The sequence below is a fragment of the Oreochromis aureus genome, linkage group 8 (assembly GCF_013358895.1).
Source record: "Oreochromis aureus strain Israel breed Guangdong linkage group 8, ZZ_aureus, whole genome shotgun sequence".
Classification (NCBI taxonomy): domain Eukaryota; kingdom Metazoa; phylum Chordata; class Actinopteri; order Cichliformes; family Cichlidae; genus Oreochromis; species Oreochromis aureus.
The window spans coordinates 4069573-4083432 of NC_052949.1; the positions used below are offsets into that span (position 1 = coordinate 4069573).

The 13860-nt window shown below is 42.0% G+C and overlaps 1 protein-coding gene across 2 annotated transcripts; it reads right to left on the minus strand.

The window, feature by feature from the left end:
• Positions 1-3447: 3447 nt before the first annotated feature.
• On the minus strand, positions 3448-13221 carry fads6 (fatty acid desaturase 6). Of its 2 annotated transcripts, XM_039616064.1 has the most exons (7): positions 12988-13221; positions 12556-12883; positions 9424-9590; positions 6890-7070; positions 6526-6713; positions 4393-4572; positions 4053-4202 (listed from the first exon to the last, which is right to left on the minus strand). In XM_039616064.1, the coding sequence occupies exons 2-7, from the start codon at positions 12806-12808 to the stop codon at positions 4053-4055; spliced, it is 1119 nt and encodes a 372-aa protein (XP_039471998.1). In that variant the 5' UTR covers positions 12809-12883; positions 12988-13221. The 2 variants fall into 2 exon arrangements, with proteins under 2 accessions (XP_031606297.1, XP_039471998.1); XM_031750437.2 differs by lacking the exon at positions 12988-13221 and having other exon boundaries at positions 3448-4202; positions 12556-12808.
• Positions 13222-13860: the final 639 nt, after the last annotated feature.

A 13860-nucleotide genomic window follows, 5' to 3' on the forward strand; every position in this document is an offset into this window, starting at 1 on the left:
TCTTTTAGAGATCAATTAAATAAAATCCTCCATTATAACCCATCAGGTTCTCTGAGTGACAGAGCTGTGACATTAACGTCCAAGAAAACAGTTTGTTTTTAGTATTTTTGTTTTCTTTATAAGCAATTTCATTTTTTTTTACATTAAATTAATTTAATTTTTTTTAATTGTGAATGCCAAAAGTATGGCTTTAACCCTTTCATTTAAACATATTCTAGTATGACTTATCTCATCTTAAATGATTTTATCTTGCACCTAAAGTGATTTCTATCATTGCTGATGTCTAATTTTTTGGCAGTATCCCACAGATGCTGAAGAATGTGGAGTTTCTCATCACGAGCTCCTTGTCCTCGACCTATTTTCATCTTGTTCTCACAGGAAACCATGTTCAGCACCCATATTTCAGTCCAAGCATCACTTAAAAAAACAAAAACAAAATTAAAAATAATATTAATTGATTTGGCTTCCTCCTTGGAACTCAGACACTCTTATTTAAGTTTATATTTATTGAGTCTCATTTACTAACGTAGGCACAGATCTAAGAACAAAACTGACCTGCTGTGTTATAAATCTGAGGGAAAAATCATTTTTTGCTTAGAATAAGGACATTTTCACACACATATTAGTAATTGAGGCCTATTGTCTTTCCTCCTATTATTAACTCCCAGTTTCTACCTTCAGAATCCAGAGAAGAGGCCAGCAGAGGACATGGTGTCTCCACAGTCTTTAGGACTTTCCTTACACTGGGAAAAGGGAAAAACTCCCTTTTAACAGGAATAAATCTGCAGGTAAGCAGGCTCAGGGAGGGGCGGCCATCTGCTATGGTTGGGGGTGAGGGGAGTATTTAAACATCACCTCATGGTGTGACAGGTTTGGTACCTGATACGAACACAATGGAACAGCGTCCCCAGACTCTGACTTGGACATGTGTGGATTTTAAAGGTGGCTTTTAAGAAGCAGCTACAAACTTCTCTTTGCATATTTGCTTTTGAGTAACTTTTTAACTTAGTGTTTTGAACATTTTGGTTGTGGAGCACTTTCAGATCGATCTATAGATCTGTCCAGATTTGCTGTGCTGCTCTCATGTTTATCAGCTGCTGTTTGGGGCAGCTGTCTGCATGTACACATCTTATTTTACAGTAATTTATCAGTGTTATGCAGTTACGATGAGATGCAGACTCGAGGGGTTTAACAAAAGTTTGACACTTGTCCCACATTTTCAGGGCTCAAATAACGTTTTTTTGGCTTATATTTATACATGAACCGTTTTATTTGGTTAATGTCCTGTGATACTTTAAAAATTAAATCCATCTCTGAAATCCGGCTCTGTATCTACCTAAAAAAGCACTCTGTGGTCGCTCGGGGAAGCCTCAGCTACCTTAAATAAGCCTTTTAACGGCGATGTATTGTTACAGCTGTGTGCTCCATTGCCCCTTTCTCCTTTCTTTTTCCTTCTTAGTCAGGAAATGACTGGGTGACCGTGGCTCAGGGGGTTGGGAAGGGCACCTGTAACCGGAAGGTTGCCGGTTCGATCCCCGGCCTCTCTGTCCTTGTCGTTGTGTCCTTGGGCAAGACACTTTACCCTACCGCCTACTGGTGTTGGCCAGAGGGGCCGATGGCGCGATATGGCAGCCTCGCTTCTGTCAGTCTGCCCCAGGGCAGCTGTGGCTACACCTGTAGCTTGCCTCCACCAGTGTGTGAATGTGAGCATGAATGAATAATGTCATTGTAAAGCGCTTTGGGTGCCTTGAAAAGCGCTATATAAAATCCAATGCATTATTATTACCATGTTTTATTTATGATGTTTAAAGTTGCACTGATGGATTTCTGATGTCCTCGTGTTTCAGCTTTTCTTCTGAGCGGCAGCTCTCTGGAATCTCCCACATCTCCGTTAGCAGTCATAAAACTCCAGGCTTTTCCGAACGCTGCTTTGAATAAAATCATTTTCAGTTACCTGCAAATGCTTACCTTATGGTCAGAGCACAGAGATTAAATGTGTCCCAGATTATCTCTGAATAAATGCACATTCATTTAAACGTTTACTAAAACTGAATATTGGGCTGGCTGATTGCTTCTGCTACACTTTAAGTGGCTCAGAACAGTTGCTTAAGGTATTCTCTGTGTCAGAGTATGAAACAAAGCCTTTATTCATATTTTAAGTCACATTTTTACCCAAATCACAGCCTAAGTGTTAAACAAACAGGAGAGCGACAGCAGGGGTGACAGGCAGCTCATTCGTTTACAGGAATAAAAAGCAATAGCATGGTTTTTATTTCACTAACTTCATGTTAGAATTTATTCTGTGAAAAACACACACACACACACACACACACACACACACACACACACACACACACACACACACACACACACACACACACACACACACACACACACACACACACACACACACACACACACACACACACACACACACACACACACACGATTACATCGCTGACCTCAAGTCCAGGAGCTACAGATGTTTTTTTGGTTTTGTTTTTTTAATTTATGAAAAACCAAGAAATAATCAGTGTCATTGACCAAAAATAAATTATTTCTGCCATCGGTCAGTGCATGAGATCAGAGGCCTGCCTCATGATGCAGAGAGATTACAACTGATTACCTCCTCTGGCATCACTGTGCTTTATAACGTGGTCGTCTGGCGTGCCATCTTTGACTGTTTTTGTGGCCCCAGAACAAAACACAGCAGGGGAAACACACATTAAAGAGGACCCATCCTTCTATCCTTCACATTTCCAGCTTTAGATTTTTATTGTGAGAGTCCACTGGAGTAGCACTGCTTTCTAAAACAAGCTTTTTATCCTATGACCCGAAAGCCCACTTTCTTCTGATTGGCCAAATTTTGGAATCCTACCGAGCAGTGAAAGCATTCAGAGATGAGGTGTCAGCTGCCTGCATTTTATTATTAGGACTATAAAATCGTTTGTTCTATTTTCAAACAGTGGTTTAGTCATTGAGTAGGACAGTAACAGGTCTACTGTTTGGAAAACAACAGGAAACTGAAAAAAGGCTAAGTTAGGTTATCAAGTTCAGATTTCCCTGCAGTGTCAGGGTCAAGAGCTCCATAAGCAAATCTTTACGAGTTTAACCACCATTTCTAAACAGCCTGGGTTGAATTCACTGATGTAAAACACACCCTGCTCTAAGGAAAAAGAAACTTATTCAACAGTTTCTGCTAAATAGTCTTTACAGATTTGACAAAAAGTCTGGATTTCTTTGTCCTGAGGTCACTGCAACCAAATGTAATGTAATTACATCTGTCTCCTTTACACCTAATAGAAATGTACCAGTGCAAGTACTAAGAGAGGCATTTGCTGCAATCTGCCAATGATTTTGTTCCACAGTATCAGACCACACCTCCACCCGAGTACGTGGTCATCAGTTTTTTGTGGTTTTATTATGAACTGCTTGTATTTTCATGACTTTTTTTTTTGCTTCTGTTTCCCTCGGGTCTCTTTTACACCAAGGAGTTGCACACTGGGTTAAATAGCCTAAATATTAGATTAAATGTGTTATTTCTTGTCACGTCTTTTTTTTTTTTTTTTTTTTTTTTTTTTTTTTTTTTTTAAACACAAATGGTCGTCACCCCTCCACTGACGTTTCCAAAAGTAGTATTTTCCTCTATACTACTTTTGGAAACCTTATTTTTGAGCTATTTCTTGCCAAAGTACTCGGGTTTTCTCAGATTTCCAAAGCAGGACCATTTCTTCACACAATGCTCACTTTGTTGTATTTGTTTATGAGGCAGGCCCCCGGTCAGCTTCACAGCTTTGTTTAATCCAGCTCCAAGTGTCCACAGTCAGGCCAGTGTTTGATTCTTCTTTGTGTTAAATGTGTCTAAAGGTGTAGGATATTCATTCAGATCGTTAGGACGTGGGGTTAATTTCCTAATATTAGAATCTACGCATCGATTCAGGACCTATTCCGTGTGTTAGAGGTTCAAACTGTGGCAGCAGAAATGCTTGTGCTTTTGAGCGGCTGACGTCATTAGTCCGAACAGGTTTTTTCTTCTTCTCGCCCTCTCTCTGTCACTGCACCCCCACCAGCTCTGTGATGGGCGGGGCAAACACCATCAGTTCCTGGTATTTGTGGAAGAACAGGTGCAGGCGGGACAAGTAGGTGTCCTCCTGATATGGAAGCTGCTTTTCGGTCAGGTATTTGGACACAACAGGTTTTACCTGCACAAGAGGAACAAAGTAACCATAGTGGGAAATACATAAATACATTTAGCAATGAAATAATAATCCACAGTTCTGTGATGGTCACTCTTTAAACTGTGTGCTCTTTTTCATTGGCGCCATTTGCTCTGAAGAAGAATCCAACAGCTCTGCAACAAGCAGGTAAATATATTCATCTGTGATGTCCCACCTTTAAACACATGTTGTCTGACAGGAAGGGGAAGAGATGGTGCTCCACGTGACAGTTGATTAGCGAGTGTCCAAAGATCCAGTCCAGCAGAGGGTTTCGCGGCAGGTTCAGGACTCCGTGGGTCATCTGGTGAATCCTCTTTGGTCGGCGAGTTGGAGAAAACATCGGCAGACCGATATGCTGCAATTAGAAACAGTCTGTCATCGCATAAGCATCACAAGCTATGTGGTCTATTGTACTCTTGCCAGCCACTTTATTAGGTACACCTGTTTAACTACGGGTCAATCCAAATTTCTTATTAGTCAATAATAAAAGTAACTGAATCGAAATTACGGCATGGAGATGTGTGGGCTAAGAACAGGAAACTGAAGCTGCAATTCACACAAGCTTCCCAACACTGGACAACAGAAGGAAAAACGTCGTGTGGTCTAATGAGTCTCGATTTCTGCTGCGATATTTGGATGGTAGGGCCAAATTTGGCATGAACAACACAAAGCATCGATCCATACTGCCTTCTATCAACAGTTCAGACAGCTGGCAGGGGTGTGATGGTATGGTGAACATTAAAAGATATTTCAGTTAAGCTCAGATTCTTTTTATTACAACACAAAATGTTTAGTGGGATTTCTGTGTAGTCTCAAAGATTATCTTCAGACAGAGATCATGGAGTTCGGCGGGGTGGGGTAGGGCGGGGGTTAGCGTTGGCTGTCGGCACACACACACACACACACACACACACACACACACACACACACACACACACACACACACACACCCAGGAGAGCTGGGAGGACCGATTTTCAGTCCGAACCCCCCAGCAAGAACAAACACTTTCCACTGTTACACTGCTGACTTCTCTTCAAGAACCTGTGTTTTCTAATCCACCTTCACACACTTTGATCCGAACAATACACAATGACCCGCAGGAATCCATCTGGGAAAATCATGCATGAATTGTTTCTTTTTATCCCTTTAGTTCACTGCCTGGTCTGAGAACACAATGCTGCATTCAAGCTCCTCAAAAGACCCTGTTACAAAAAACACCCTTATGATCATTTCACATGAACCGAGCACACATAAATCTGTGAGAGGTGAAGAATACGTGTGCATGAATTACTTCTGTTTTCCCCAATTCAAGACCTTTCCAAGGCAGAAAAAATGACCAAAGAGTATAAAGGTATGTGGTGTGGCTATTAATGGATACTGATGAGATACATGTATCTATTCATAATCATCTAAAGTTCTCTAAATTGTGGCTCTTTAAAACACTATTTAAAAAAAAAAAAATTAAAAAAAAAGCATAATTCTTGTTTTATTTTGGATCTAGTGCTTCTATAAGTTATGTTACAAATCCAGACTCTAACTGGAAGTAGGAACATCTGAAATTCCATTAACATAACCTGGGTAAGAAAAGTGGGTGCATTCTTTTTAATGACCACTAGGGGGCAATATTCGACACTAGTGAGGTTTCTCAAGCGCACATTTTTCAAGAGTTTTATTACATATTGGGCATGACAGGGCCACCGTTTGTCTGGCAACAGTTCCTGGAGTCTGGTTGTTGCTGGATGAAGTGGTAGTGCTGGTAGTGCTGGTATTCCAGTGGTGGCAAAACTTGAAAAACTAAAAGCTGCAGCTCAGCCAACCGTTTCAAAAGGCACAACTTTTACTTTGAAGGAACACCTTCTGCATTTTTCGGTTGTTCTCACAGTTTAGCTACTGCTCAGAGATTAGCTGCAGAGAGTCACTTCAATTCAAATGATCAGCACAGCAATATGCTGTGAAAGCAGTCACAAGGACATTCTTGACACCCAGATGAGGAATACACTTTTTTTCTGCAGGGGAAAATCAGTCTGGGACTTGGGCAGTCGCTTAGACATTTTCTTAATAAGATTATGGTCCAGTCGGCCACTTTGAGTCGTTTTTACTGTCCACTTTGTAGATCTTGATATTCAGAAGGAGGATTATTAAAAGCTTGGCAATTATTTTAATATCTGTCATCTTACTGCTCTCTAAATGTTCAAAGACATGAAAATTTTACATAAAACTAGTTGGAAACTAATTGGACACCAACATAATCCAATTTAAACTCTTCATACTTGAGTGAATTCTGATCTACAGATACCGTGTTCTCACCTGGAAGATGTTGACGTGGATATACGGCACGGAGAACATCGCCCTGCACACGAGCATACACAGCAAGGCCCCGTAAGGTGACGTGAACCCGGAGACATTAATGAGCAGCCAGTACTGTGAATACAGGCCCAGGGTTACCATCAGGACGGTCCTAAGGATGTGGGCCAAAGAGTGTCCTTTGAGCTGAGCTGCAAAACCATGAGAGTGTGCATGAGAGTAAACTTGCACTGCAGTGGCACAGACGAGGTAAGATAGAGACTCGAGGAGGATCACAAGGTATAAAACGTGTCTCAACTTTACGCTGAGTTTCACATTTAACCTTGAAGCAAACACGGCTCATCTTTAGTCCTCTGGCACCTCTTACCGAGCGCAACAAGCGGAGTGATGATGGGCACGGCCAGGGGGGCTATGAACAGGTAGATGATGCGAGGCAGGAAGGGCACCTTCCACACGCTGGAGTCACCCAATCCAATGACATTAGTGTGAGCGTGATGCATCTTAATGTGGCCCCGAATGCCGGCTCGGGCTGAGAATGAGCCACAGATCTGAGGGGTGAAAAACAAGTGGAGGTGTTCAATAAAGCAGCAATGATGGAGCACATGGAACAGTCAATGAACATTATCAAGCTCCGCTAACAGCTGGAAAGGGCAATGGTCAGAAGAGATTTGGATATTCTTAGCAATTAATAATCAACCAAAGGTCATTAAAACTTATTAATCATATCTTTTATAACGTGCATTGCTTCATTCACTCTTACAAACTTTGCTGTTTATAGCAGGTAGCAACCTTTGGGGTTGAAGAAATAAACATGCTTTGTGTGCCTAACACAGGTGGTCCAAGACATTTGTGCTTCAATTTTGCTAAGAAAAATTAGAATATTTTGTCAGTCTGTTACTTATTTTATACACTAATAGCGTGTGCTGCAGCTGTAGATTTTATTTATTTTATTGATGCAGCTTGCTAAATAAGCGTAATAGTGTTAGTTGATAACTTGACGAAGTTATGACCAAAATGCTAATGTTGAGAGTTCTCCTCAAAATCTCCAAGACTGAGAGAGACTTAGCTAAGATAGCAGCTACACAAACTCAGCAAACAGATATTTACATCCTTTAATAATCCTGTGCAGGAAATGGCGTTGCCATGACAGCCTTAATACACACACCACCCCACACCCTATACAGCAAAACAATATTAATTCCTAATAAAGTTTCAATTAAATACACAAATTAAAAAACCAACAACTAATGCAAACATGGCTAAAATCATTAAAAATCATAAAGTCTTACAGCAGCTGGTATAAAGGACTAAATGCACCATAAATCATCATAAATTCACACATATACTGCCTGATAAGCACCCACAACACCACTGCGGTGGGATATTCAGAATAACTGAATATCTGAATATCAACTGCCTTCTTCACCACCTTCATAATGACTTTAATTTAGGTAAATTTATACGTGTGTTGCAGTCTTTCCCTGCACTGTCAAACCCTGCAGCATGGTAAAAACAGCAGTTTGGGGGATCTTGCTGAGCAACATTAATAGACAAAATTACACCAGTGGTGTTTCCTGCGATCAGTGATGGCTAACCCATTAAATCATAAATAATACAAGGCCTGTGTGTATATGGACTAAACATAGATGCAGAGTGTGCTGAAAAACACACCAGACTGGGAGGATATCGGTGGGACACTGCTGCACAGGCAGACGTATGCAACAACGCTGTAAGGACTAGTTAACTATTCATGTTCAATGTGTTTAAAATGTGTCAAGAAAAACATGAACATTTTTAATGAATTTCACAGAGGCTCTTCAGAATGAACAGACTATACTGTGAAGGTTTTGGCAGCTCTGGTGAAATCAGAGCGCTGCTATCAGCTCAGTGTGTATATCGTTACATTCATCAAGCCATAAAAGTCCTGGAAAAACAGAGTCATGGAATCCTAATCTGATGAATCTGTTGTAAATGAGCAAATTACCAAATGAGGAGGGTGTGATTCAGAGAGGCATCCATTTAGAATGATGCATTTATTTACTGTTACATAGTTTCTTGGAAAAATGCAACCACTTAGAAATTAAGTTGATGTTTTTTTTCCCCCATTTCCAGCTCTACATACAGTGGGAGAAATTATTATTTGATCTCCTGCTGAATTTCACTTATAAAGACATTAACAGTTTCTAATTTTTATGGTATTTTAATGTTTAATGGAGAGAGACAGACAAGATCGTAGAGCTGCACAAGGGTGGATCATCAGCAAGAAGCTTGGTGAGGAGGTAACAGCTGCTGCTCATGGGGTGAGGATGATCATGGGAAATGTGGTGGACCAGGTGGAAACATCATGCTTCAGAGCTGTTTTTCTACTAAGGGTACAGAGGGATCTGAAGAGGGAGCTGAAGCTTCAGGATGACAAGTGGCAGCCAAGAGGGATTCACACAGCTTCTGTACAGAGGAGTGGGCGAAAATCCCTCCTGAGATGTGCACAAACCTGGTGACCAGCTTCAACAAAGGTGTCTTCACCAAGTATGAAGTCATGTTTTGCTCTGGGATCAAATACTTGCGTCATTCGATGACATTCAAATCAATTAATAACTTTTATGTAACATGTTTTTATGGATCTTTCATTGTGCCAATTAATTATTTTCCACCACTGTATTTGTTCTTAGATTCTACTAGAGTAGCTTTGCATGAGTCGCAATTCGAAATAATCCATTATCTTATACTGTGAGCTTGATGCAGTACAAGACACAGCAGCTATAGCTTCATATTCATGATAATGACCCAGAATGTCCAACTACTGCTTCAAGCACACAGCTACAGAGCTGCGTGTGGGAACACAGAAGCTTTGCCCTGCAGGTGCTTAATGACAGCCTTTCAGTTTATTTCTGCACATCTCACCTCGATGAAAAAGACGGCCCAGATCCTTCCCCAGGCCTGCGACTCGCTCAGCGCCCCGTGGCTGGCCAGATGTGTCCCCTTGACGGTGATGACAGCGTGAGCCACGCCCATCAGCAGCACGCCTGCAGAAAACCCCAGAAGCCTCGAGGAGCCCAGCAGCAGGAAGGCTGCAAGACAGAACGCAGGGAATAAAGATGCTAAAGATCCTAAAGATGCTGACTCTTTACCCTTGGACTGGCAGCAGGACACACACTGCATTACTGCTGCATTGATTGTATACATCTACTGTTATCACTCACACACATTCTTTCAGCCTTTGATAGCAGACAGCTGAGGCTCAGTGCCACTAAGTGTTTGCAGTGAGCAAACATTCTCATAGCCACCATGAACAGGAAGACATCAGGCAACTATTTAAAGATTTACTTTTGTGTTTTTATTGTTGAATAAAGCAGGACAGGTAACCAATAATAAACTGTGATTCTAAAATTTTCCTTGCTGCCTGTTACGGTTCGGCACGACTGGTTTGGGTTTTCTTTTGGTTTGATTCATTATTCTCAGGTGGGGTTGACGGGCTGGCTTTGCTGGGTTTTTCCACCCTGGGGCAGAGCCTCTGGGTGTGAGTCACTGCTGCACCTGTTTGCAATGAAGTCATCAGGAGTGTATCAAGGACAGGTGGTGTCACAGCACCATCTCTGTCTGCGTGGTGACTTTCAGGCCGCCTTTGTTTAAAATCTGTGTTTTGTGGTTCACTTGGAAACTTCATCTGAACCCTGTTTGTCTACCTTTTTGCACCACCTCAGCAATCAGAGGAACTGCTCACCAGGACTCCACCTGCCTGCCCGCTCTCCACCTATTCCCCTTTGGAAACTCACTTGCCGATCAAGCTCCCTCCAAGTCAAATTCACTAAAACATAAATTTGCAATATCCACCTGTTGGGTTAGATTCCAATTTATACCTCCTTTGCTGGCAGAGCAGCTGAGATCCTTTTTTAAATAGAACCTGCTCACTATTCCCTGCTCTGTCAAGGTTTTACGCTTTGGCTCAAGTGATGTCACATGATCGGAGTAAACCTTTCCAAGAACTGGAAATGAAAAGCTATCATAATAAATGCTTACATTTACCATGAGTCAAACTCTGTAATATGAAACCAGCATGATGGGCAGGAAGCTCAGGTGAAAGGATGACAGTCTGGAGGCGGACACTGTTACCACACCAGCTTCCTTCCACTGTCACTGTGTTAGTTTAAACTGTGCACATAGTTTAATGTCTACATAAAGTAGAAGCAGGCTGATGATGGACATGAGACAAAGCTTTAAATCCACTAATCAAAGTCAGTTCTGTTTTTGTCACAAATGTTAACAGCATGGATGGATTACATCTAATTAAACACATGAGACATTGTAGCTGCTGATACTTCTCTGGCTGCCTTTGACAGCAGAGTTTAGGTGACACATTCCCTTTTTAACCCAGTAAAACTGCTAATATGACGCACCTCCTATTTCAAAGCAGCCTATTTCAAGGTGATAAGTCACGAGCTCAGTGCTACACAGCGACAGAAAACCCCTCGGCCTCATTCTGCAAGTACATCTACTTCTGAAACATTTCGACATATTAAATATACTGGCAATGATTTATATTTTAGGTAAAACTCACAAAAAAGCAGTTACAAAAACCTGCTGCTGCTGCAGAACTAATCTGTAGTAATTACTGCTACGTCTACGAGTCTGGAGTCAAGCCTGAACCTTAAAGCTGTCAGATCCAATGATCAAGTGACGTGAGTCACAATAGACAGCAGTCCAAAATGAGGTCAGTAGCTGACCACCAGTGACCCACATAAAATGAGACTCCATGAATGTGCAAAGCCAGACTGTGGGGTGACGGTGAGAAAACGCTACACTGTGTATTTCTGGAAAATAAAAAAATAACTAATGAGACAGTTTTAATTGTAAATATTGAGTCATCATGATATCACTGTGACTTTTGTGATTTACGTCTGTATGCTGCTATTTTATGACCAATCTTTTCAGAACTATGACTTTCATAACAGACAATATTAAGCAAAACACCTGAACTTTACCATTATGATGACACATTGTTCTCACAAATTTGGATGAATCATTTCCCACTATTATTAAAATGTATCTAGTCTGTTTTTTTTTCTTTATGTCATTTTTCACCAAAATATGACAGATGAATTTTTAGGTAAGGTTTCAAAAACTTTATCCGATGTTTATCACAGACTTTTGAAAGCAGGGAGACTGCAAAACACCAGATTTGGTCCTCAGAATCAGCGTTGTTTAGGGAAGTTGTCAAAAAAAAGTTAACCAAGTAAAAAAAGAAGCAGCACCATCCAGGACTAAAATGTTAAAGCAACACAGAAGTGTCCCCAAAAACTGCAGTACCTCCAATGGCCACTTGAGGCCGGCTCCAAAAGGGAATCAGTCTTCACAAACGCCCCACAGTTAAAATGTCCAACGTGTTTACAGGCTGATATATTAAAGGTTACCTGTTTTTGTTAACACTTAAAAGTTTGTAGCATGCCTACATCCCCGTACAGGTGAATGTAGCTGCTAGCTGTCTGCTAGGCTCCACCCCCTCTCATTCAAGTCAAAACATCGGACCTCTGAGCTACTTTGTTTGTTCTGTTGGTTCCTTTTGGAGCATTTTCAGTACAATTACTGTACACGGCTAATGTTACGCCTTGCATTGTCAGAGAGCAAGACATAAGAGAAAGTCAAAGATTCTTCCCTTCAGGTTGGGTGAGCAAACTTATAGTGTTTTAATTGTATGTTAAAATACTATCTCTGTATCTCTGTCTGTGTGAGCGCACTTTGCTTACCAGCTAAAATGATAACTTAGCACCTCTGCTCTCAACAACAAACAAACAAATTCCAGCATAGCTAAACTGCCCAATTTGAGGGTTTAATGTGAAACTTTAGAAACCATTCGGTGACGTCACAGCTGCTATGTCCTGCTTTGAGCTTCTGGTTGAGAACAGAAACACAAACTGACACAAATAATTGTCTCTTAAATGATTGATAAAACCCCCCAAGACAATAACTCATAGATCTATGCAGGACTTTTTAACCACTGAACACAGGTGCCATCACATCTATGAAGTTGTGCCTCACCAGGTGGCAGACAGAGGAACGCTGCTGCCAGGATACTGCAATCGACCCCCCTCCTCTCCCACCAGCTGCTCTCCTTCACCACCTTCTGAACCAGCCTCGTCAGCTCCATCATGAGAGACTCCTTCTCCACCTCTTCAGCTCCTGCGCCTCCATTCTTTATCTTTGGGTCCCCTCTCTTCTTGATTAACATCTCCTCATCACCTCCTCGTCCTCTTTCCCTCTCATCCCTCCGCTCGTCTGGTACGCTCTGCATCTTGATCACCGGCTTAGAGCAAAGTCACCATGCAGGTTGTGTCCTCCTGTGAGCGGCTGCTGATAAACCCTGCAGCTTGAGCACACAGGTCAAAGTTAGCATTTCAACAGTGTGTATTGTCAGAGAAGCCCAGCCCCCTTCCTGCTGCTTCAAGAGCATTGTGGACCCTCCTTTCCTACCTCCTCCTCCTCATTTCTTTCTTCTTGTTCCACCCTGTCAGCTGACTCCTTGGGCAGTCCAGCAGCAGAGGAATTTCTTGTCCCACGGCCCAAAGATGTAAGGTTGCCCTGCGATGGGATGGATCCAAAAATCCTCCTCACACGCGCAGCAACTTAAAACTGCTGCGGCTGCTTACCTCACAGTCGACTCTCATCTCTGGTTTCTCATATATTCTGCATGTCGCTCACCCCCTGCTCTGTTCCTGTCTCTCTTTGTGTTAGCTCCTTTCCCTCCTCCCCTCCCATCTCAGTAACCTTGGCAAATGTCCTGGGAAAGCAGAGGGAGAAAGGAGGGCTGATTAACAGGGGCCGTTCAGTTGTTTCTCCACAGCAGAGAGGGGGCGAAGGTTCAGAATGAGAAGATGCTGATGTGCGAGAATTTGTGTGGCTAGTTTAAGTGCTGGCAAAGGTGAGAGTAGTGAGCAGTGAGTTATATGCATGTATCTGGTGTCAGCGCCTCTTTGTCCTCTGGAGAGAGGCCACAGATCTCAGCTTGAAGCCACGCTGACTGCAGTGTGCTCTTTAAAAGATACAGATTGAGTAATTTTTAAGAGAGAGGAACAGAAGAGCACCAGGCCGCCTGAGGGCTTCATGTACATCCTCCCACAGCCTCGGCTTGTTGGTTTTACTGAAGCACTTATCAGAGTCAGGCTTTTTATCCATTAACACCAGAGAAGGACACATTTTTAAAGGTCCACATGCAAAGGACTGTCTAGGGATGCAAAATATTGCATTTTTCTGGCTTAAGAAAAACAAGAGCTGCAGTTTCAAAGATGAGAGACAAACTAGGAGAAGAACCCAGCGTATAGACAGAAAACACCCATACAAAGGTGA

Coding starts and splice junctions, on each gene's coding strand:
- fads6 (XM_031750437.2), bottom strand. CDS start 12,808: ATGCAGAGCGTACCAGACGAGCGGAGGGATGAGAGGGAAAGAGGACGA. Junction 4,573..6,525: donor TCCACGTCAACATCTTCCAG/GTGAGAACACGG, acceptor TTCTAATTGCAG/CATATCGGTCTGCCGATGTT. Junction 4,203..4,392: donor CAGACAACATGTGTTTAAAG/GTGGGACATCAC, acceptor CCTCTTGTGCAG/GTAAAACCTGTTGTGTCCAA.